This window comes from Carcharodon carcharias, chromosome 25 (assembly GCF_017639515.1).
Source record: "Carcharodon carcharias isolate sCarCar2 chromosome 25, sCarCar2.pri, whole genome shotgun sequence".
NCBI lineage: Eukaryota > Metazoa > Chordata > Chondrichthyes > Lamniformes > Lamnidae > Carcharodon > Carcharodon carcharias.
The window spans coordinates 33,348,722-33,373,128 of NC_054491.1; the positions used below are offsets into that span (position 1 = coordinate 33,348,722).

General features: G+C 43.7%; 1 protein-coding gene across 4 annotated transcripts in view; it reads left to right on the top strand.

Moving 5' to 3' along the window:
- The window catches only part of robo3 (roundabout, axon guidance receptor, homolog 3 (Drosophila)), a 309,406-nt gene that overhangs the window by 103,756 nt on the left and 181,243 nt on the right, over positions 1-24,407 (top strand). For all 4 annotated transcript variants that reach the window (XM_041174412.1, XM_041174414.1, XM_041174415.1 and 1 more), the window contains exons 3-6: positions 18,880-19,037; positions 20,176-20,296; positions 22,887-23,025; positions 23,926-24,053. In XM_041174412.1, coding sequence (XP_041030346.1) covers positions 18,880-19,037; positions 20,176-20,296; positions 22,887-23,025; positions 23,926-24,053 — 546 coding nt within the window. The remainder of the gene's footprint in view (positions 1-18,879; positions 19,038-20,175; positions 20,297-22,886; positions 23,026-23,925; positions 24,054-24,407) is intronic.

Sequence of the window (24,407 nt, forward strand, 5' to 3'; positions counted from 1 at the left end):
ATATGTATGCACGGCAAGGTTCCAGGAAAAGAGATATAAATGATCAGATCATGTTTTAGTTGTGATAGTTGCATAATAATTGCTGATTCAGAACCAGGAGAATTCTCCTGCTCTTCTTGGGATCTTTTACGTCCACCTAAGAGGACAAATTTGGCTTGGTGTCTCATCCAAAAGGCAGCACCTCCAATAATGCAGAGCACGATGAATACTGTCCGTGCAGATTATGTGCTTAAATCACTGGAGTGGGGTTTGGACCCATGAAGTACTGACTCAGGCAAAACTGCAATGATTTAGTGGTGGCTATCTGAGGTTATTTGAGTACCACTTCCCTCGCCTGTGATCTCTGGCACAGAGTGACAATGCTGTGGGAACATTATCACATACAAGCTGCCCTCTTAATTCACACAATATATATATTGTCATTTCTTCATTGTTGCTGGGTCAATATTCTCAGGGCAAGTTGGGAATAGACAATAAATGTGGTTTTGACAGCATGATCCACATTCTAAGCACAAAAATGTTTTTTTTAGTTCCATCTCGCTGTTGGGCGCAGTGTTCCAAGAAAGGCAGTTTCCTGAATTTTATTTATCAAACTTCTCCAAAAAAAATTAATTTAAAGCTGAAATAGACAAAAAGAAGTAAATGTTAATCAGAATTTTTTGGCGCAATTTGATTTCAGGATGTCTTGAGTTAAATAGTCTCCTTGGATGTCAACATATTTACATTACTTATTTATGTAATCGTGAACAGTGCATCTGCATCTTCCCGGATTTTCCTTCCCTCAGCCGGCTGGGTTTAATTTGTTCCCCTGTCACTTTAATGGATGGAGTACCAGCATGGAAATGGAGCATTGCATCATGAGGGTGGGGGCGCAATGGGAAGCTAAGCTTTTCAAATTGGCTCACCCTCTGATCGATCACTCGTGGTACTGTGTTGGTCATGGAGTGACACTGAGTCATCTGTTTCCGAGAATGAATGCATGTCCAGGAACTCTGTCTCGTTCTCCAACATGGGGCTGGATTTTATCCCCCCCCCCCCCCCCCCAACCAGCCAGGGGTGTTATCATCTCTGGTGGGGGTGCAGGAGGGGAAAAACGTAAAATATAATGGGGAGGGGTTAGTGTGGGAGGGGAGGGGGGGTTAGTGGGAGGGAACAGGTAAAGTATGATGGGTGACAAGCCCACTGCCTACCCACCTGCTCCTGAACCCAGGCCCCATAATACAGTGGGCGAGTAGGCATCGAAATCGGCAGCCCTCCCGCCATTTTTAAATAAATAATTAATGAGCAACTGAACTTGTTACCAAGCCAATTTCACGCTACCCACGCCATTGAAAGGTTGGCGTGGGGGTGTTGGGGGGGAGGGTGGGGTCGGGGGAATGGGGAGCCTGCTTTTGAAAATGCTTTGATAAGATATGAAGGAATGGGGGGGATTGCCCTTTGTGTGTTGGGGGCCCACCCTAAGATGTTACCCACCCACCCTCCACTTCCTTTGGCCAGGCAGGAAGAAACAAAACCTGCACCCACCTTGCTTGCCCTCCTCCCTAGTCTGCCCAATCCCTCCCCATCCAAAAACCAGGACTTACCTGAGTCTGAACACCACGTCCTCTTCATCCGTGGGCCTGTTTGCAATTCTGGTATTGCCCACTACTCAGTTCTGGCACTATTGGGTCTACTTAAGCTGCCAGCCAATCAAATTGGCCAGCAGCTCTGAACAGTGCGACTTCCGCCCACTGAGGGGCAGAGTCCCACTCTCAGCTTGATTAGCTCACCAGCAGCTAGTTATGGCTGTGAGGCGGGCTGTTTTTAAGTCCATCGACTGCCAACCAATTCTTGAAACGTCAATGGGGTAGAGGTGGTGGGGGGCCACAGCAATGCACCCCATCATGAAATCCATAAAGATGTGTGGACTGGTTAATGATATATTAGGCTTTGAAATGTCGGTTCCAAGATTCGCCCTTCACCCATGTGCTCACTGTTTTACATTGTTTTCCAATGGAGCAATGAATTGATTTATATGTCTCATGTTTGCATTCAAATCTCTCCATGTCCATGTCTTTTCCTATCTCTGCAACTGCGTAGAGCCCTACAATCCTCTGAGATCTCTACATTCCTCCAATTCTACCTTCTTGTGAATCCCTGATTTATTTTACTGCAGCAATGGTGGCCTTCAGCTGCATAGGCCCTCAACTCTGGAATTCCCTTCCTAAATCTCTCCTCCTTTTGCCTTCTCTCATCCTTTAAGACAATTCCTAAAACATATGTCTTTGTCAAAACTTCTGGTCACCTGTCCAAATACCTCCTTCGATGGTTTGCTGTCAAATTTTGTCTGATAACTTGGGATGTTCAAGTACCTTAAAGGCAAGAAATGAAAGCAAGTTGTTATTGATTTTTAAAAATTTGTTTATGGGATGCAGGAGTGCTGGCTAGGCCCATCCCTAATTGCCCATATTGCCCATCTCTAATTTCCCTTGAGAAGGTGGTGGTGAGCTGCCTTCTTGAGCCACTGCAGTCCATGTGGTGTAGGTGCTGTTAGGAAGGGAGTTCCAGGATTTTGACCCAGCAACAGTGAAGGAACGGCGATATATTTCCAAGTCAGGATGGTGAGTGGCTTGGAGGCGAACTTCCAGGTGGTGGTGTTCCCATGCGTCTGCTGCCCTTGTCCTTCTAGATGGTAGCAGTTGTGTGTTTGGAAGGTGCTGCCTAAGGAACCTTGGTGATTTTCTGCAGTGCATCTTGTAGATGGTTCACACTGCTGCCACTGTTCATTGGTGGTGGAAGGAGTGAATGTTTGTGGAAGGGCTGCTTAGTCCTGGATAGTGTCCAGCTTCTTGAGTGTTGTTGGAGCTGCACTCATCCAGGCAAGTGGAGAGTAGTCCTTCACGCACCTGACTTGTGCCTTGTAGATGTGAACAGGCTTTGGGGAATCAGGAGGTGAGTTATTCGACACAGGATTCCTCGCCTCTGACCTGCTCTTGTAGCCGCAGTATTTATATAGCTAGGGGTTCAGTTTCTGGTCAATGGTAACTCCCAGAATGCTGATAGTGGGGGATTCAGTGATGGTAATGCCATTGAATGTCAAGGGGCGATAATTTGATGTGCGAAGAAGTCTCCAATGGATGTGCGAAAAAGTCTCCAATGTTTTTTAATTTCAGTGTGTTTCCATTGCTCCTGACTTCTGAGTCACAACAGTATGTGACCCTTGGAAGTGTTGATGATATGCCTGATTAAAGTGAGAGCCTTGTTGCTCATTGTCCTACACAACTGTCATTCTCCGATTACTGCATAGGAAGACTGCACTCTTTGGCTCCCCTATATGCCTGTTTATTTTTTACTGAGTATCTCTTGTCCGTCACTATTGTGGAAACAGAGGGTTGGCCACTCACAATATTAATCTTGACTACATAACAGCAAATATGAATATTTTTGGTTCAATATTTGTTTCCCGCCATCTTTAAATTTTCTTCAATGAATTTTCGACTTGCCAAGATGTTGTGATCATTGCTGAGAATAGAACTCTTTTTGCAGTCTGTGTTGGTTCCATTTTCATGGAAGTTCAAGTGATAGCCACCATGTGCTTCTGTTATAATGATGTTTAATAAGATAAAGCTTCATCATCCTTGCTAACAGGCCCACATGGGGTGCTGGCCAATGGCCTCCATATGCTCATGTGCTTGTCCCAGCTGGTGTGAATCGGTCGCTCTTAATAACACAATGTCAGAAGATTGTGGGGTTGATTCCAAAACCTTGAGAACAAAATCAAATGCAGTAGTGTGGGAGTGCTGCACTGTTGGAGGTGCTGTCTTTCATTTGAAATATTAAGCCAACTGCCTTTTCAGGTGGATCCCACAGTGCTAGTTCAAAGAAGAGCAGAGGAGTTTTATTCTGTGTCGTGGCCAATATTTATTCCTCAACCAACATTGCGAAAAAGAACATTATCTGATCATTGTCATGTTCCTGTTAGTGGGAGCTTGCCGTGCGCAAATTGGTTGTCACAATTCCAATATTACAACAGTGACCACACTTAAAAATGTACTTAATTGGCTGTAAATGGCTTTGGGACATCCTGAGGTTGGGAAAAGTGCGGTATTAATGCAAGTCCTTTCATTTTGAATAAAGTCAGCTACTCAGAAGTGACCAAATCAGTGACAGGATAGAAAACTCAGGTTAAAGTGTAGGGAGGCTATTCTGTGGGATCCAAGTGATGGCGTCACTTGGCATTTTCAACATGTTCATGCTTTTGGTGTAAGGCGTGTATAACTGACTTATGGCTAAAATTCTCACACCTAGGATGGCAGCTCTGAGTAATACACAGATACAATCTATAATAGGTTCTTTTTTAGTAGTTTGCCTGAGGGCTACAAATATACATCTCAGACTGATTGTCACCTGTGGGTAATTTCCATCTGGGAAGCCTTATTAATTTGATGAGATCACATCAGGCGTCAACATCATTAGTCCAATTTGGGTTTCTCTGAATGAACAGCCCCAGAATACAACTAACAAAACTGAGAGGTTGAACCTGTAATCATGCCTCAGCTCGACTTGTATATTTACCTGTTCTCCAACTCTTCAGGAAGAAAACACTTGCTGATTATACATTCCATGTTCATCGCTGCAAGACTGACACAAAACAACATTACAATGACACCAGACCATTAAAAATTAAAATCATATTTCCCTGTCAGGTTACTTAAACCTTGTCGGATGCCTCTCACTCATTGAGAGAGGGAAGATTAATCAGGCAGAAGCGGATTTATCCTCAACACCACACTAGCAATTGCTCAGTTTACCATCTGTAATTCTTTGTAATGAACAATTAATTGCTGGTCGCAGTTATTTAACTGTTGACAGCTTGCACTTTCATTACACACACAGTGACTGTTCACAATTGGGTCGGCAGTCCGTGCAGAGTTATTTAATACACGTTGTGTGTGCACCGTTCCATTGCAGAAGCAGAACTATCAAAATACGTCCAGCACCTTTATCTCATTCTTTCAGGTTTCAGTTGACGCTAGCAATTCTCACATCTGCACTTGGTTGCTCCCTACCTACCTCCACCCCTACCCCCACCCCTACCTCTATCTCCACTCCTACCCCCACCCCTACCCCCACCCCACCCCCACCCCTACCCCTACCCCCACCCCCACCCCACCCTCACCCCCACCCCCATCCCTACCCCTACTCCCACCCCTACCCCTACCTCTACCCCCACTCCCACCCCTACCCCCACTCCCACCCCTACCCCCACCCCTACCCCACTCCCACTCCTTTTGCTGCCACAAATACTTGACCATATAGATGAGTATGGGTTCAAGCGTCTGATTGTTCGGGTAAAGTAACTGTATATGGGCTTTAGATGAGAATGGGATTGGGTCTAGTTGTGATTCTCACCACATTTGATGCTCACTGTTGACGATCAGACACATTAAGACTGGACATTTAGGAAGCTGGTCAGCATTTCTTGAACCATTGATCTCAATTATTTCTTCTGCCGCTGTTACCCTGTCTCCCCTTGAATGTAAGGGCTCGTGCTGTGAGCGTTGGCAGTAGTCACAGTGGGGAAATGGCAGCTGAACCAACCCTTATCTAACAGAGGTTGCCAACTGTGATTAAATGTGTTCCCTGGAGGTTTCATCACATGACCCCCCACCCCACCCCACCCCACCCCACCCCACCCCACCCCACCCATTAGTCAGCCAGTACATCCATTCCTGTGACACACTGCCTTTTTATTGGGAAGCAAAAAGAATCATTACCCAATTGGATGATGCTTGACTGTCAGCCAAACAGCCTTTTATCCCCATTTTCAATATTTTAAAATCTGATAAAGAGAAATATTCAAAGAAAATGACAAAAAAAAAGAAATTTTTAAATTTCCTGACTATTTTTCTTCAGGTTTGGACATAGCAGTGTCCCAGGGATTGATCCTCAATTCCTGGAGACTCTAGGCCAATCCTGGAGGGTTGGCAATCCTACATCTAACAGGGGCACTTTGCAGCAGGACGAAAGAACACAAGTATTAGGAGCAGGAGTCGGCCATCCTGCTCTTAGAGCCTGCTTTGCTATTCGATAAGATCATGGCTGATCTGATTGTGGCCTTAACTCCACTTTCCTGTCTTCCCCATATAACCCTTGACTCCCTTGCTGATCAAAAATCTGTCAAACTCAGCTTTGAATATGCTCCAGCTTCCACTGCTCTCTGGGGGAGAGAAATCCACAGACTAATGACCCTCTGAGAGAAAAAAAAATCTCCTCATCTTAATCTTAAATGGGTAACCCCTAATTTTTAAACTGTGTTCCCTATTCTAGACACCCCCAAAAGGGGAAACACCCTCTCAGCATCAGGGGTTACTAAGCTACAATAAGGAGCTGCTGATTGTTCTCTCTCGGAGACCTGTAGTGTCATTATCAGCCAATTGAAATCAAAACTCAGCGGAGAGCAAGGATCAGTATCTCTGCCTACCATGTCAGTGCTGGAGCAATCATTATTGTGACAAAAGCTTGTGAGTTCAAGTCCCACTTCAGACCTTTAAACATATAATCCAGGCTGAAGCTCAGTGTTAGTACTGAGGGAGCTCTGTCTTGCTGGAATTGCCATCTTTTGGATGAGACAATAAACCAAGGCCATTTGGTCGACCCTTTCAGATGGAAAAACAAGATTCCATAGTGCTATTCAAAGGAGAGTAGGGGAGTTCTCCTGGTGTCTTAGCCAACACTTATCCCTCAACCAACACCTAAAACAGATTATCTGCTTACTTAATTTGTTGCTGTTTGTGGGAGTTTTCTGCGCATAAATTGGCTTTCAGGTTTCCTGCATTATGACTGTGATTACTCTTGAGAGTATTTCATTGCCTAATTAAATACTTTGGGATGTTGTGAGGTCATGAAAGGTGCTATGCAAATACTGAATGCCTCAGATAGCCAATCTGGGTGGCCTCAGCAATTGGACATCAGGAATTTTCTCCTTCACAATATAGCCTGCTCCGTGGAAGACTTCTTGGCCAGAATCAGAACCATTCTCAGTTAAGCTAAAACAAAAGGCATTGTGGCTGTTTATGTCTTTACCACTTTCTTCATCACAGCACAGCTTGTACCTTAAAGGAAGTTACTTTCCAACCCAGGTGTTGACTATTCCCAAAAGGCTCTTTATGATCAGCTGGATTAATTCATATTCAGATCTGTGCTCCTGAAGTTCCTGGCCAGCACCACAGAAAGCAAAGTAGGTGGTGACTGTTAACAGATGGAGTTCATTTACGGCCTGTAAACCCTATTTGTTTACTGCAATCAGCTTCTTGTTTAGCGTACGCTCTGGAGTGTGTCCAGTTCCCCTCTAACCTCAGTCAGAGCAGCGACAGATGTTACAATCAGACTTTTTTCTGTGTCATCTAACCTTTGGTAATGCTCCTCCTGCCCCCCAAAATATCCTGACCACCCCCAACAAAGCCCCCTGCCACCCACCCGTTCCCAGTCTCCTTATTTACAGCTGTATCCTCACACACTTCCAAGTGGAAACATTCATTTACGGAATTTCCGGCTTGCATTTTAAGGACCAATACTATCAGTAATCTAAACAAATATCCAAGCAAGGGGAAGGGTGGGATGTGAAATGGAGCAAAACTGTGAACAGCTACACGGTAGAGCAGTGTTTCATTGCAGTGTCAAAAAATTTACAGCCTTCCCCCAGTCACAGAGATGAAAATAATACCCAACAACCCGAGGAAGAACCAAAAGCCTTTGAGGGACAGGGCAGAATTGTTCTGCTTCCACATCTGTAAACTCCATACATCTCCTTTTTGACTGCCCCCTTGATGCTTTTGCCTCTCCACACTCTAAAAGTACAAGAACTGCGAATACTCCTTGCCTGAGAGCGATAGTTAATCTCAATTGAGTTGGATTATAACAATAATCATTTGAACACGCTTACCATGACAGATATTGCATTAGTGCCATAGATTCTGAGTCCTATAAGCAGCAGAACTCTCAGTACCAGCCAGCATTTGTACTTTGTACCTTCCCCCACCTCCACCACTCCATTTCCCCTTTCTTCAGCCCTCCCCACTTCTCCACCCCTTGAAGGATACACACACTTTGCTAGGGTGCAAATCCAAAAGCATGAATTTACGCTAGCACTTCACCCAACTGGACATTGTCTATGTGTGTGTGTAGACAGTGAGTGCTGACTACCTGATATTTATGTAGAAGTTTGCTTCCTCCAAACCTCTCACCCGATAATAGTCCTGGTTTTGCTCTCAGATCTTCCTGTCCCTATCAGGTTTTTGGGGATCTGTTATAAGGCAGAAGAGACAAACCATGCCTCCTCTGTACTGGTAGGAATCCAATGTTCCTTTAACTACACAATGGCTAACAGAAAATGAGCTTGCGGTAACAGGTATTCTATTCCGACCATAATGAGACATCAAGGTACACTTTTCTGAGCCCCAAATTTCAGTAAATGCTAAGCTGCTCAACCGTATTTTGTAAATCACAGGTCCTCAAACCTCAAAATCCCACCATGGGCATTTGCTGAATGGAGACTTGGCACTGTCCTCCCCATAAGGGAAAGGAGCCTTGCAACTACAGGAGCAATGAATGTAATAGTTTTAATGGAAGTTTTTCTCTTGCAGCACTGGTAGTCGGAGAACTCAGTATCCTGCTAGCATTTCCTTGCATTCTCTTACTGCACTGGATTCCTGTCCTATTGACGTCATGTACCTGGTGGATGGGTGAGGAGGGGGTTGGTGGGGTGGGAAGTGTGTAGTGTAATGAATAAAGGCCCGCAGGTACACAATGAAACCTGCAGGAGGCTGAGCCCATATTATGAATATCAATAATTAGGATGAATTCCAAACTGTGAAAACATCGTCAAAAAGTACATTCATTCAGGATAGAATTATTTAAGTTGTTGAAAAAATATTAAAGAAAATATTTTCACCGAATATTTTCACCAAAGTCCACCTTTTTGTTGGAAACTGAAGTGAGTTGTTTGGTCACAGAATTTTGCAGTCAGTTTAACCTAACCTGCCCATTTTGTTTTTCACCCGGCCAAATTTTACCCTTCATTGATGTCATTGGAGAGTAATATTGGACAAGGAGTATGACTAAATCATGGGCTTCCTGTTGGGCAGGTCAGGTGAATATTACCCTCCATAATCCTGAATGTAACCAAACATCGGAAAATTAAATAATTGCTTGAAGGGGAAAAGATATACAGGGCTATGGCGAACGTCCAGGGGATTGGAAATAACTGGACAATTCTACCAAAGAGATGGACTGAATAGATTCCTTCTGTATTGTATCACTGTATGATTCTATGATAATTCCACAGATAAATATACACCCTGATTTAAAGGGAAGATAAAGGCACTCCCCTCCCTGACACAGTACAATTGGGCACCATCCAGCCTGCCTGTTGTTAATTTGAATGCCAGCTTTCCTAATAATCCTATCTCTCTGTAAAAAAGGTTAATGGGTTCCCAGACACAATGTCACATACAGTTTCTGTTGTTTTGTCCAGCTAACAGCATCTAGTTTCACTCTGTTAGGCCAGTTACACAAATAGGTAACACTGGGAAATTAGGGAGTGGTTGCAAGTCTCCTGCCAGTATGTCTCAGCCCTAAGGGTCCTCTTCAAGAGTTTCCTCTTGAAAAAAGATAGGTGGGATAAATGTATTTTATACCCTCTGCCAGCACGTGTATTAACTGATTCACCTCGCCATTAAAAAGTGTGTTCCCTTTGTCTTTAAGATAGTTCCACAGCTCTGTGCTCCTATTTTGTAGTTTCTTGAAGTGATTTTCAGTTGTGGTTTGCTTCATCCTACACTTAAGTTACAGCATTTTTAAAGGATGGGTCTGAGAGTTATTATAGAGGTGCATAAGGTGGTTAGGGGATGGAATAAGTAAGTCTCTAAAGTAAATTGTGAGAATAAGACAAGGGGACAACAACAACAACTTATATTTATGTAGCATCTTTCAGATACTAAAATATCCCAAGGTACTTCACAGGAACATTATAAAACAAAATATGGCATCAAACCACATAAGAAAATATTAGGTCAGGTGTCCCAAGCTTGATCCAAGAGAAGTTTTAAAGAGCATCTGAAAGGAGGAAGGTGAGGGTAGAGAGGAGGAGAGATGTAGGGAGAGTGGTCCTCGACATCTGAAAAGTGGCCACCAATGACAGAGCGATTAAGATCGGGGATGTTCAAAAGGCCGGAATGAGAGAAGTGCAGATATCTCAGAGGGTTGTGGGGCTAAAGGAGATTACAGAGATAGGGAGGGGCAAGACCATGAATGGATTTGAAACCACAGGTCCAAACTGGTAAAAGGCAAGTTAGGACAGATATCAAGAAATTCTTACACACACAGTGTGAAAATCCTCAGCCTTATTTACAAATGTCTCCATTGCCTCACTCCTCCCTACCTCTGTAACCTCCCCCACTCTATAATCCTCAGAGATATCTGTGCTTTTCCAATTCTAAAGCTTAGAGCCTGATGTGCACCCCCTATTTTAGTTGCTTCACCATTGGTGTCTGTCCCTTCAGCTGCTCAGGTCCTGAGCTCTAGAATTTCCTGCCTAACATCTCCACCTATCTACCTTTCTCTCCCTAAGATGCTCTCTGAAACCGACTTCTTTGACCAAACTTTTGGTTATCTGTCCTAATATCTCCTTAGGTGACTCTGATTTTTGTTTAATGCTCCTGTGAAATGCCATGGGATATTTAGCTGCATTAAAAATCAGTTGTTAATCAATGTGTGGAATAGACTTCCAGATAGAATAGTGGAAGCATTTAAGAAACAATTGGAAGCTGCAATAGGGAAGATCTAAGGATCTTGCCAGATAGGTGAGTTTAGATAGACTGAATGGCTTCCCTTGTCTGTAATGCCATTGGTGGCAGCATTTGAGCTGATTATGTAAATGAGGTGGCACTGGTGCCTGTAAAGAAAAAAGACTTTTACTTATATACCTTTCACAACATTTCAAAGTGCTTTACGGACAACTAAGTAATTTTGAAGCCAAGTTACTGTTACAATATAGGAAATGTGGCAGTCTATTTGTACAGAGCAAGATCTTACAAACAGCAATGTGTTAATGACCAGAGAATATGTTTTACCTAATGTGATTGAAGGATAAATATTGGCCAGGAGACCAGGAATAATTACCTTGCTATTCTTTGAAATAGCATCATGAGAGCTTTTACCTCAGACAGCAGATGGAGCTATGGTTTAGATCTTACCCGAAAGATAGCTCCTCCAACAGTGCAACACTCCCTCAGTACTGCATTGACATGCCTGCCTAGATTTTGTGCTCAAATCTCTGGAGTGGGGCTTGAACCCACAACCTTCTGGCTCAGATGTTAGACTGCTGCCAACTGATGCTGCTCACATTGTATCATGGAGTATTATCTGAAAATTAGTTCCCTATGCCACTGGAAGTACAGCATCAGGAGCTAACATATATCAAATTGCTTGGCAATTCTATTCAATATCAACAAGGACTATGGGCCATAGTGAGTGCATGTATACATATAAAGGATGGTGCGGTGACACACAGTGGTGCTTTGTATTATAGTTTTGGGTCCTCCCTGACAATTTTTAAAAATTTACTCTCTCATGGGATGTGGGCATAACTGGTCAGGCCAGCATTTGTTGCCCATCCCAAGTTGCCTATCCCCAATTGCCCTTGAATTGAGTGGCTTGGCCATTTCAGAGGGCAGTTAAGAGTCAAACACATTGCTGGTGGATCTGGAGTCACATGTAGGCCAGACCAGGTAAGGATGGCAGACTTCCTTCCCTAAAGGACATTCGTGAACCAGATGGGTTTTTACAACAATCGATGATAGTTTCATGTTCACCATTACTGAGGCTAGCTTTTCAATTCCATAGCTTTTATTAATTGAATACAACTTGTACCAACTGCTGTGGTGGGATTTGAAACCTTTATCACCAGAGCAGTAGCCCGGGCCTGTGGATTGTTAAGGTAAAAGCAGAATACTGCGGATGCTGGAAATCTGAAATAAAAACAGAAAATACTGGAAAAACTCAGCAGGTCTGGCAGCATCTGTGAAGAGAGAAACAGAATTAACATTTTGAGTTCATATGTCTCTCCTTCAAAGCTCTCAAAAAAGCTCTCATTCATAAATACGTATCCACTATATTTACTTTCCTTCAACTACATAATCCCCTATAAGAACAAACATTCATTCAAGTATATAATCCGTTATAAAAACAAGCATTGGAATTTATAGTCCCACTTCAGTATCACTGAGACAACGACATTACATCTTCAAGGAACCCACTTTTAATCCTTATTTAATTTAATCTGAAATTCCCTGCCTAAACCTGATATGCAATTATACTGAACATTATCCACACATAAGCACTTGTGAGAAATATGGGACAAAACCATTATCTTTTGTTTCCTTAGAAAGGTGTTGAGCTGATTTGAGATGGTCCATACCTCACTTCCCACTGGACCTTAGAACTGGCAAAGGCAGTTTCATCATATCGCTCCGAAATTCACTTCAAACAGATCTTCGAACTTTAAGGACAAGGACATGGATTTTCACTCTTAGGTCGGGAGCGCAGACTTGGGACCCACCTCCGCAAACCAGGAAAAAGTGCCTGGGAAGTTTGGATTTTCATTTCGGGGTGGCGGTGTTCTCTGGGAGTCGGGGCCCACCATCCCCGGAACAAGTGTGGAGGATGCTGGTTGCAGAGGCAGGCTTTGTCGAAGGCCTGCCTCTGTGCACCAGCGCTGTGTCCAGAATTTTAGAAAAAGCAATAAAGCAAAAGACAACTCTCACTCCTCACTACCCCCCACACAGTCCCCAAACCCCATCCATTCGGATCCATGTTACCTCATGCCCCTTACCCACCCCCATGGCCACTCATACCCTCCATATCAACCTATGCCCCTCTGCCCACTCTCCATGGCTCCTCATACCCTCCATGCCAACTCATGCCCCCACCTGCCCCATATGACCCTTCATACCCTCCATGTTAACCTATGCCACTCTGCCCACCCTCTATGGCCCTTTATAGCTCCCATTAGAACTAACTCATTCCAACCCCTGCCCCCACCCACCACCCTTTGCCCTTATTTACAAGACAACTCACCCAGTATCCACTATGGGCAGACATCAGGAGCCATGCTGAGATGAAATAATATAAAGTTCTAAGTGTCTGTTGCAGACTTTAAAAACATATACATTCCTAAATACCTATCTACTATATTTACATTGCTTCACCTACATAATCCTTTATAAGAACAAACATTTCATTCAAGTGCATAATCCCTTCTAAAAACAAGCATTTGAATTCATAGCCCCACTTCAAAGCCTGTAATGGCTTGGAGCTGTCAATCAAACTGAAATGGCAGGCACCCTACTGTGATAATGGAAGGTTGTGAAATCAGTCATACAACACTAATCCAGTAATGGTAGCTCTCAGGCTTATGTCAACAGACAGAGTGACATAGCAAGCAATGATTTTTTTCTGAACACTCCAGACGTTTTTTCAAAGATTTAAAGGGCAGGAGTTTTAAATTCTTTGACAGCTTGGCAGTCACCTTTAACCATTCAATTTGATACTTTTGACAGTTCATTTTGACAGTTATGACAGTTGCTCTGACAGTTCATTTTGATACCTTTGACAGTTCAAATGAGATTGACATTAAATTAGTTCATGCATATTTATGCACACACTACTTTTAACAATCCCAAGGAGCACCTTACCTCTCCCAAGGGAACCTGACCTCCCCCAAAGGGCAGTTGACCACCCCTAAAGTTGTCCCAGGACCATATCCAAAAGGCATTCCACAAAGTTCACACCTGCTCCTACCAGGCCTAACTTATGCCCACCATGTTTCACATACCTGAGACACCAAAATTTAACATGAGCAGAGGCAGCTGCTGTTTTATATGGGCAGCTGCCTCCACAAAATGAGCATGTGCAGATCCTGACCCAGGCCCTTTTCCACCCCTGTGAAAATGATAGGTGCTATTTTGGGAGTCGGGCTTCCAAGTTTTGGCCTCTTCCACCATTTTCATAACAGCGGACAGGCTGTCCATCATTACAATAATTCAGGCCAGTGTGCTGGCCCACTTGACCAACTTATTAATGCATAACCTGCTTAAGGGAACATTGCACCTTCAAGAATGTGCATATGTTTAATACAGGAGCTTGTTGGACAAACCACGTGATCCAGTCGGTCTGCCGCTCACTTGGAGTAGCAAGTATGATAGTGAGCCAGTTCTGAGGAACCATTGCCATGCACCCTCAGGAATAGGGGACCAAGCTGCTCTGGCCAAAAATTTCAGCCCTAGTTCCTAGTTATACAGTATGAGAAGCAAACCTGTTAGAAATTAATTAGTGTTGTGATACTAGAGTTGCAACATTGTTCATTCTACAACAACCCCAGTTAAGGCGCACAGATCCTTTAATAGCCTTCATCATCCTTTTGTTATCCCTGTCTATATAATCCACTTGATTGAGTGAATTCCAGCTATTTGAGCATTATGTTTTCATTATATAAACTTCAGGCATTTCAGTCTGTTTCATCTCCTTTCAGTCTCTGAATCTTGTCAGCGTAATGAAAAAATTGATCACCCTCCCTAATTCAGACGATAAATCCACTGTAATCAGCCACATAGCTCGGAAAAGTTAAGAGTTTAACCCAAGGCCTATGCTGAGTTAGGCGTGTGAGGCCAGGGGTACATCAACCAAACTTTCTACATCTGGTTGCTAACTGTGACTCTTGTTGGATAGTGCATGTGTGTGGATAAGGGACAAGGACAGGCTTGATGTAAACAGTGATGCCTCCGTAGTTCAATACAGTACCGGCTCTAACTGTCCGTGCCACATGTGCCACAAATGATCAATTTGGGCAAGATACCAGAAGGGAACTAGCAACAAGAATCCCAGGATGAGTGGGAATTTTCAGGAAAGCGGGGACAGTAAATCGGGGGTTAATGTCGTGGGTGCAAGAGGGAGCAGAACTAATGAGGCAGTATGGCGAGTTCAAGAAATATATCAAGAAGGCACTTAACCGATTTCCCCATGGTTTGGATCAGGGATACTTGACAATGAAGGAAGTGTCCCCACAACCTTTCAGGTCTTTTGAAAAATATGTTGCTGTTCAGTTTATTTTCACCATAAAGTGTAATCCCAAACCTTTGCTTAGTTCTCATATCACCAGCTCCTCATTATAATCAGCAATAGCTCCTCTCTTAATCAAAATTGGAGGAGTTCAGTCAAAGGTACTTTTATGATACCTAAAATAATTCTGGATCTCATATCTCTCGGCCCCTGTGCAGAAACAAGTCTCCCAGTTTCAACATGCACAGCGTGGGGGTACTTACTGGAGGTGTACCATGCTGGCTATGAAGCTGCTGCTTTTCCATTGTGTGCTGTGCAACAGCATTGAAGAATTTAAATAGGATTCAGAGCATTGCATTACATCTGGCAACAATAAAAAGATGTTTTGAAAAGGGGCAACTGTATGACATTAATACACACCAGTGTCAGACACACAAACCGGTGAGTGTCAGAGTCGGACTAGGGGGGAAAATTCCTTTATATAAAAATAAGGTGAGCGTGAAATTAGTCATTGATACTTCATAGTGTGCGTGCGTTTAAGGATATTGGGACCATTTGAGGGGTTACTTGGAGATAGCAGCTAATTTTTATGTATTCCCTCCATTTAAGCTGGGTAGTTTTCCCAATGCACAATATCTCCGCCCCAGAAAGGATCTATTTGTGTTGTTGTATAGGCATGAGATAGGTAATTGTGACCACACTGTCAGACCTCCTAACTGCAGGAGACCTGCTTAAATGACTCATCCAATGGGTCTCACTCCAGGTAGCTACTATTGACGGTCAATACTGAGCCGTTATTGTGCATCATGTAAAGGTAGGCATCAGCTCATAGAGCTTTCTGGAATAAATAGCCTTTTGTCCCTGTAATTATCTTGTGATCTAGTGTTGAAGAATTAGCTGCAGTGTAAAAGATGATCATTGGGGAGAACCTGTTGGAGCTTTTGTGTTGGAAATACGACTTTAATGACCATTACTTTATGCTTGTATTAACTGCAGCTTAATATCTGTTGAGCCACGAAGACATTGTCTTGGCTACTTTTGGTCTTTTGTCCCTGTCTTCCTCTTTTACACATAACCATGCACAGCATTGAAATATAACACTGTGAAGTGTGTTCATGATAGGCTCAAGGGAGTGGTTGCAGGCCAGTAATCGAATCAAAGGGTTCAGTGGTCATAACTGGTTATGGTTATAACTGTCATCAGAACCCCAAAATGACATTACAGTCCTGAAGTTACATCAGAACATAAGATATTTGATAATTCATACTATGAAACCCATTGGGTCATTTGTATTCAGTTTGCGACCTGCTTCTTTGTATATTTCGTGAATGTCAATGAAATGCTCACTGCACACAATGCAACCACATCAAGATATTAACAACTCCACTTGAATTTGTATTATTCTGAAAGAAATATTTTATAGTAAATAGCTAATAATGCAGAGTATCTGGGAAACATTGCATTAAATCGATGGCAGAGAATATTGGCTGAATAAGTGAATAGAAAACTGGAGAAAAGATTAGTGAAGAGTTTGGTATGGAATGCAGTGCTGTAAGGTGTAAACACGGACACTGAGGAGAGAGGAGGGCAGTTTTCTGGAAAATATTGAGATGTGGAGTGACTGAAGGCTAGTTTGAAGAAATGGGTTTTAGAGGTATTTGTAAAAGCAGAGAGAGACAGGAGGAGATGAAGAATTTTAAGAAAAGAGTTCAAAGTCTATGACCAAGTTGGCTATTTTACCAAAAATGAGATAAGGGGGTGGGGGGGGGGGGGCGGTGGCGCAGATGGATGGTGGTGTGTTGAATTGTTCTGTGTTTGATTATGTTAGTCTGTTTACTATTGATGCTTACTGTACTTGATTAGTTAAGTCTAGGTGTGGACTCCAATGAAAGTAAATAAAGCTGTAGAAAGAGCTGGAAGACTGAGCATGGAGTAGCCATTTTAAAGCACTGTGAACAAAATCTGCTACACTTGAGAAACTAGTGTCACCTCTTCATAGATCCAAGATGTAAAATATACAACAGATGGAAACTCAGAGTCACAGGAATGGGATGTTTGACAGGAATGTTAAGGCTAGATGACACTGCCCGAGGTAGGGCATGAAGTGATTTACAGATTAAGGCAAGGATTTAATACTGAATACACTGAGAGATGAAAAGTCAGTGCAGGTCAGCAAGAATAGGGATGATGGGTGAGATTCACAATGTGGGACAGGATACATTTGGCAGGGTTTCAGATGAGCTGGAGTGGGCTTTTGGTGGATTGGTTTGTGTCATGAAAGACAAATAGGGTAGAACTTTGAAGCTCTAATTTCAGTACAGACATGGGGAGATAAACATAAAACATTGTAGCCCTAATTCTGCAATATTTTTTCGTGCTCCTGTCTAGGGATGCTCCACTAATAATGCACCCTCACAATTTTTTGCCCAAATGTGTTGCCTGCCCTTTTAGGACTGTGTGCTTGGCAGCGTTCCTCTTTATTTTGTATATATTGCTTTAAAACTTATAACTTCAGTCCCGATCTTGCCCACTGGTGACTTTGAAAAGAATTCAGGATAAATACAGCGTAAGAAAACTGTTGTAGACATGCAGTCCTGGCCATAAAGCACCAGCAGAGCAGACATTTGAGACGATGCAGCAGCTCCAACATTGAACCTGTTGCTTTTTTCCATCGGGGCCTTTTCCATCAAGGCCACACAGAATTGATAATCCTCCTGTCCCCAGTGTGTTTCCGGAGCTCCCAGAGGAGATATTCAAAATACATTCTATGGATCTAATTAATTGCTGTGCTCTTCTGTTGCTGTAATATATGCTGGTTGGGAGCCATGAGTCCACTTTAGCTTTCTCAATTGTTTTTTGACTGACTGCAGGGTTAGCTGTTACTTTGGGTAATGGACATATCTTCCATCCATCTGACCGGGAATATTCATTAATTCAGATCAGTAGAGACCAAATTGAATTACTAAAGGAGGGAAAAATGAGCTGGTGTAATTTGGTGCAGTTTGCAGGCAGGAACTAATGCGTACGTAGATCAAGGGTGATGTGGGCCATTACAAGCTTTAATGGAACTGCTTGGAACTGAATAAATATAGGAATTACTTAGTAGATGCTGATTAGGCTGTTTTTAGTCAGATCATGTTGATAAAATGCAATCTCTACTTTTTATAAATTGTGGCTGTGTCATTCCTGCTAAAGTCTGCCGAAGGCTCTATCATACAATTCTGTCATTGTACAGAAGGTGCCAATAGTAAGACACTGGATAATTGCAGTGATGCCTAGGTAACGCTACTGTGATTGGGCTTGTGTATCCCACTGGTTCTTCATGAAGCATGAGAAGACAAGAATTTTGAAAAGCTTGGCAAGAATATTAGGTCCAATGAGACTATCACTTGTTCATGCATCAATGCCACTTGCCTTCTGTCTCCAGAAACGCTACTTGAACCTGTTTGTTCTGTCTGCTTCAGTGACCTTCCCCCTCTATCTTTCACCACAGCTTTGTTCCTCATTGCCTTATTAGGCGATAAACTTCTACCCAAGTGGCCTTCTTACTCATTTTAATTTGGGTCCCCTGGCATTGCAAGTCTTCACCGTAATGAACTATTTGCCTGGATTAATAGTAAGCAGTAGGAGTCGGATTTATGCATATGTGCATCACAAGTGGTGACATTGTTCGGGTTAATCGTGGACAGCGATTCCTTCTTTTAAAATCACCAATATTGTAAATTAATGAAAATGATTGCCTCCTCTGACTTATAAAGGTTCCCTCCTACGATCTCTTCACAGTCCTCCGTGACGATTTCCGTCAAACGCCCAGTGACGTGGTGGTTGCAGCTGGTGAGCCCACCGTCATGGAGTGCCTCCCACCCAGAGGGCATCCAGAACCAACCATCTCCTGGAAGAAAAACAATGTCCTCATTAACGACAAGGATGAGCGGATCACGGTAAGCAGGGTGCAGCGGCAGGGACTGCTCAACACGACAGCGAATGGACAGATGGTGCCGGGTTCAGAAATGCCGGTGGACCGCACAGAGACTCTGGAATCTTCACATGTGAAATTTTCAGCCGTGAGGGGCAAGACAGTCTCCTTTAAGTAAATCAACTGGCAGTCTGTTACAAAACTGCCCGAAACTTCTCCGATATGCTCTCTAGGGGAAAATCAGTATTAAACGACTTGTGCTTTACATGAGCCTATCCTGATTTTTATGTTTCATTTCCTGCACCTTTTGATATTCTTCCTCATTTTTGATTGCCCAACTCAAACCTGCACTGCAGGGTAAAATGTCAATAAAGGCAACATTCTGGACCCTTCAGCATTACACATTTTGAAATTCCTATTATCCTAATATGCCACAACCCAATATAACCTACCCTTTCAATGTGCCATGCTCCAATATACACAGTCCTTCAGCGTATCACACTCCAATATACACAGCCCCTCAGTATACCACACTCCAATATACACAGCCCCCTCAGTGTACCCCACTCCAATATAACCTGCCCTTTCAGTGTACTGCACTCCAATATACACAGCCTCCTGTGTGTACCACACTCCAATATACACAGGTCCCTCAGTGTAACACACTCCACTATACACAAATCCCTCAGTGTACCACACTCCACTATACACAAATCCCTCAATGTACCACACTCCATTATAACCTGCCCTTTCAGTGTACCACACTCCAATATACACAGCTTCCTCTGTGTACCACACTCCAATATACACAGCACCCTCAGTGTACCACACTCCAATATACACAGCACCCTCAGTGTACCACACTCCAATATACACAGCTCCCTCAGTGTAACACACTCCACTATACACAAATCCCTCAATGTACCACACTCCAATATACACAGCCCCCTCAGTCTACCACAATCCAATATAACCTGCCCTTTCAGTGTACCAAACTCCAATATACACAGCTCCCTCAGTGTACCACACTCCGGTACACCCTGTTCCTCAGCCTACTACAGTCCAGTATTTTTTCCAGATGAGCGAACCACACTGGGCACTTGGTGTTTATAACTGGATGTATCTGGTATTGTGGAATATATTACTGTTGTTTCCTCTTCTAGATTCGAGGGGGAAAACTGATGATCTCAAACACGAGGAAAGCTGACGCTGGCATGTACATCTGTGTGGCCACCAACATGGTGGGCGAAAGGGACAGTGAACCTGCAGATTTGGTCGTATTTGGTAAGCACCATATTTGTGACCCCTGTTTTCTCACCTCTGTCCATGTGGCAGAAACTGGCCTGTCAAAGGTGTAACTCACAAGCCTCTGTCAATGCTTGCTCTCCCCCTCCCACCTCCCATCAACAAATTTCTCCCCTCCTCACAGGAAGGCTGCTGACAATTTCTGTATAGCCCCAAAGGTACCAATCATCTCATGGTGCCTCATCCAACCTCATGCGTTAGTCAGCTGTTCGGCTATGAGAGGAATTACCACATTGAGCAGGGACCCCAGGCTCTCTCTAGTCTAGGTGGTTGATACCAATGGTAGCTCCAGAACTGCTGCCAGGCTGAGGTCTCTTTGCTTGTGTGGCTCAATGCTACGCTGGGTAGTGTCTTTTAGGCAGACCCTAAACGCACTCTTGAATCTGCCACGAGATTAATGGCCTGGTTTGTTTACTCACCAAGTGTTTTTTCAGTTGTTTTAAATTTTAGTTTACATTTTTTTTCACCAATTTTTACCCTTTTTGTTCAGGGCTGAAAGCCATGACCCCAGCTGGAATGGACAACCTTCATGCCCATTCAACAATTATTCATGCACCTCTTTTAACAGGCAGTGCTGGCAGACAATTTGGGTGGCAGGGAGAGGGGAATTGTGACTTGATCTTGACCTCACTGGACACCCACTCAATCCGCCCTTTCTAGCAAGGCTCCCTGGATAGTAATTGGGGCAATGAAGCTAAATGGATCATCTTGACTTCTATCTCTCACTAGACAATCCTGTTCAGCCATTGGGTGAGCCAGTTACCGTTGTCAGAAAAAAGTCTTCCCTTCCCATCCCTTTATGATGAGGCTTGACTGGAAAAATGAGTATCCCAGGACAGGAGCAGGAGCGCGTGTGATGACTTGAGACACTAATTAGTTTGCTGGCGCTCACCTTCTACCCTTGCACAGAACATTTATGGAGAGTACCTTCACCTATAGACTGGGATACGGTCAAGGTTCAACACCATCATGTGACAAGGAGGGTGGGGTGGTGGGTGTGGGCACCATAGCCAGGGTAAGCTGGGTCCCTTGTGGCTGTGGTTGTTAAATTTCTTACCTGCTGTGTAACAATAGAAAATATTGTGGATCCCAGTTCTATTCCTGGTGTTGCTGAGTTCAACTAGAGTCCTGAAAGGATACGGCCATTAGGCTTATTGTTCATTGAAGGGAAAAAAATAATTTGGAGGGTTTTTTTGTGCCTATTGTCCACTTGTGTCTTATTGTATGACATAGTATCATACAAGCCCAAAGACTCTGTAAGAAATGAAGTTAGCCAGAAAACATTGGACCTTGTCAACATTATAACTGCTCCTGTTCAGTAAAGCTCACTGTAGGTACTTGTTTTACAATTGCAGAGAGTGATGCCACAGCGATTTCTCCCCCCCTCCCACCCCCCCAATAACTGGAGAAGAACTGCAAGGCCTAACAAAAGGCAACTCAGGCACTCAGCCTAATGGTGATCCATTAAGGTGCTTAATATTTATGTACCTAAGGGATATTTATGCGTCAGAATTACCAAATCCAATGTTGCGTTCTACCTCACGGCTGGGGCTTGGTTTACCTTAGCAGTTTGATCGTGCCAAGTTGGCAGGCATGAGTTCTGTGCCTCTGACTCCACCCAGATACCAACTTTTCCTGGATTCTGAGAGGAGCAATGAGGCTTGTGGAAATGACACTTCCAATTTGCCAGTGAAACACTGAGAAGGTAAAAGGGGAGAGTGATGGTCCAAGATTGAAGGTCTGAGGAAGTGGATTCTCTTGCAACCTGGGGCAGAATTTTGCCTTTTGTTGGTTCAAATGTGGCTCACGGCTTCACACTGTAAAGGAAACAGTCACCCGGTAGTGCTTTCTCCCAAATTGGCCAATTAATGACAGCAGGCACACTCCCAAAAATACAGGACTAATAAGAGGCCATCCAACACTGAAGGAGCTGCAACCTGTGGTTCAAGTAAGAGAGATGGAGGGCGTCTCCATCTCTCCAGCTTTTGAAAGCTTTTAATTTTAAATTTAAAAATAGCCTCGGCAGCCGGGCAACCATTGTGGAGGGCAACAGGGCAGCCCCTAGTTACAGTTGGGGCCAGGCATTTGGGGAAGGCCTCAAAGCCTGCCTGGAGTACTGGCCCTCCAGGTTTGCCACCAGGAGACCAGCTTCAGTCAGCTGGATAGCTTTTGATGCCTCAGGGGTGGGGAGGTGAGTGGGCCCACATACCTCCAGGAAAATATCCCAGGGGTAGAATGGTGCTGGCAAACTGACACATGACTGGTTCTCCGCCGATGCTGCCAGACCTGCTGAGTTTTCCCAGGTAATTCTGCTTTTGTTTTGGAATTTTCATGCCTGCTCACCTGCACACTCATCCCCATAGGGTAGGGAAGATCCTGTCCCTGAGCCTTTGTACAAAGGCATCATAAATGTGCTATTGGAAGATTCTCGAAACAAGTCAAGAAAGCCCTCAGGCCAAACTTTATTGCTGGGGACGGTTACTGGTCACCGATGTGTTTCTTGCCTTTTTCTGTGTACGCTCTGCTGCTTGTGTACAGGTTCTCATTCTTCCCCTCACTAATCCCACAGAACGGCCCACCTTCATCAAACGCCCTATAAATCAGGTGGTCCTGGCAGACGACACTGTGGATTTTCACTGTGAAGTGCACGGGGACCCCGTACCGACTACTCATTGGCGCAAGGAAGAGGGCGAGCTGCCACGTGGAAGGTACTGGAATCTAAATATTTTAATATTTGTTAAATAAATTATTGTTTATATTATTCCCAATCAAGGGACTGTTCAGTCCCCAAGGAGATGCCATTAAAGTTGTTGCTAATTGTTGTGTTAAACCAGCTGGGTTTCAGGCCCTGTTCTCCATTGGAACTGGTCAGAGTGGGAACCATTCCCGCATCTAATTCTGTTATCACATAACATTACAGCCTTGAAGGTAATTTAAGCCATGAAAGTAACTCTGATGGTTTCAATGGCAAATGTCCTTTGTGATACTGAGGCAGAGAGATTTGGAAGTTTTTAGACTCCACCTCCTGTCTGTATTGATCTCCCCAATGGAAGGGGAAAGTATTTCCTTGGAACATCAGGGAGTTGGAGTGGAAACAAATCAATCGACATTCTTATTCCGCATCACTATACAGTGGCCTCCAGTGGAAATACAGATGTTGGGTCCAGGATCTGCATCTGTTGTGATGTCTTCCACACTCAAAGCTGTTGACATCCATTGTCTGAGCTGGATGCCTGAAGGATGGCCAAGAGCTGCTGGCATGTGGGAATCAGTCCCCCAACATAAATGGGCACTTTCCAGGCTGATAAGGGAGAAGGCAAACAGATTGGGGCAAGTGAGAAACAATGGGATAGTTTGGGATTCGTGCAACTGTGTCAAATGAGTAATAGTGAATCAGGAGCCCGTTTTACATCTTTACCAAATCAGTGGAAATAAAAATTGTGAGAAATGTGAAAAGGGTTGCCAATTCGCTATTGCCTACTTTACACTGATACACAGATCAAAATTACCCGCAAAGAGTGACCCAGTTTTGGAAATTGCATGGTTCATTTTGTTTTGCACCAAATTGTCCAACAAGTGGCCAAGAAAATCCTCTGTGTCTTCTACAGGTTTGAGATTCAGGCTGACAACACCCTGCGAGTAGCTCGGGTTGGTAGCGAGGATGAAGGAACGTACACCTGTATTGCAGAAAACAGTGTGGGTAAAGTTGAGTTCTCAGGCTCTCTGACTGTACACGGTAAGGAACTCTGAGTTGATGTTTTTGTACTGAAGGCAGGTGTATTTAGAGAATGTGCTCCTTTAGCGAAATAGAACCAGGTTTTAGTGGTCTGAGGTGTGATTTATGGAGTGATTCTCCATGATGCAACATTCCCAGTGGATAGCAGAATCGCCCCACAGGGAAAAGCAGTGTGGAAATGCAACCTCTTTGATCCAGGTTTGACTTGAGAGTGCTAACTTAATTAATGTCCTATAATGTTTCTGTATGCGGAGAACTTGCCTCTTGATTTACAAGCTTTGGCAGTGAGTGTCAAACTGCAGGTTCAACCTTTTGCTAAAGCAACTCAGTGAAATCTAACATAATCCTTACCAA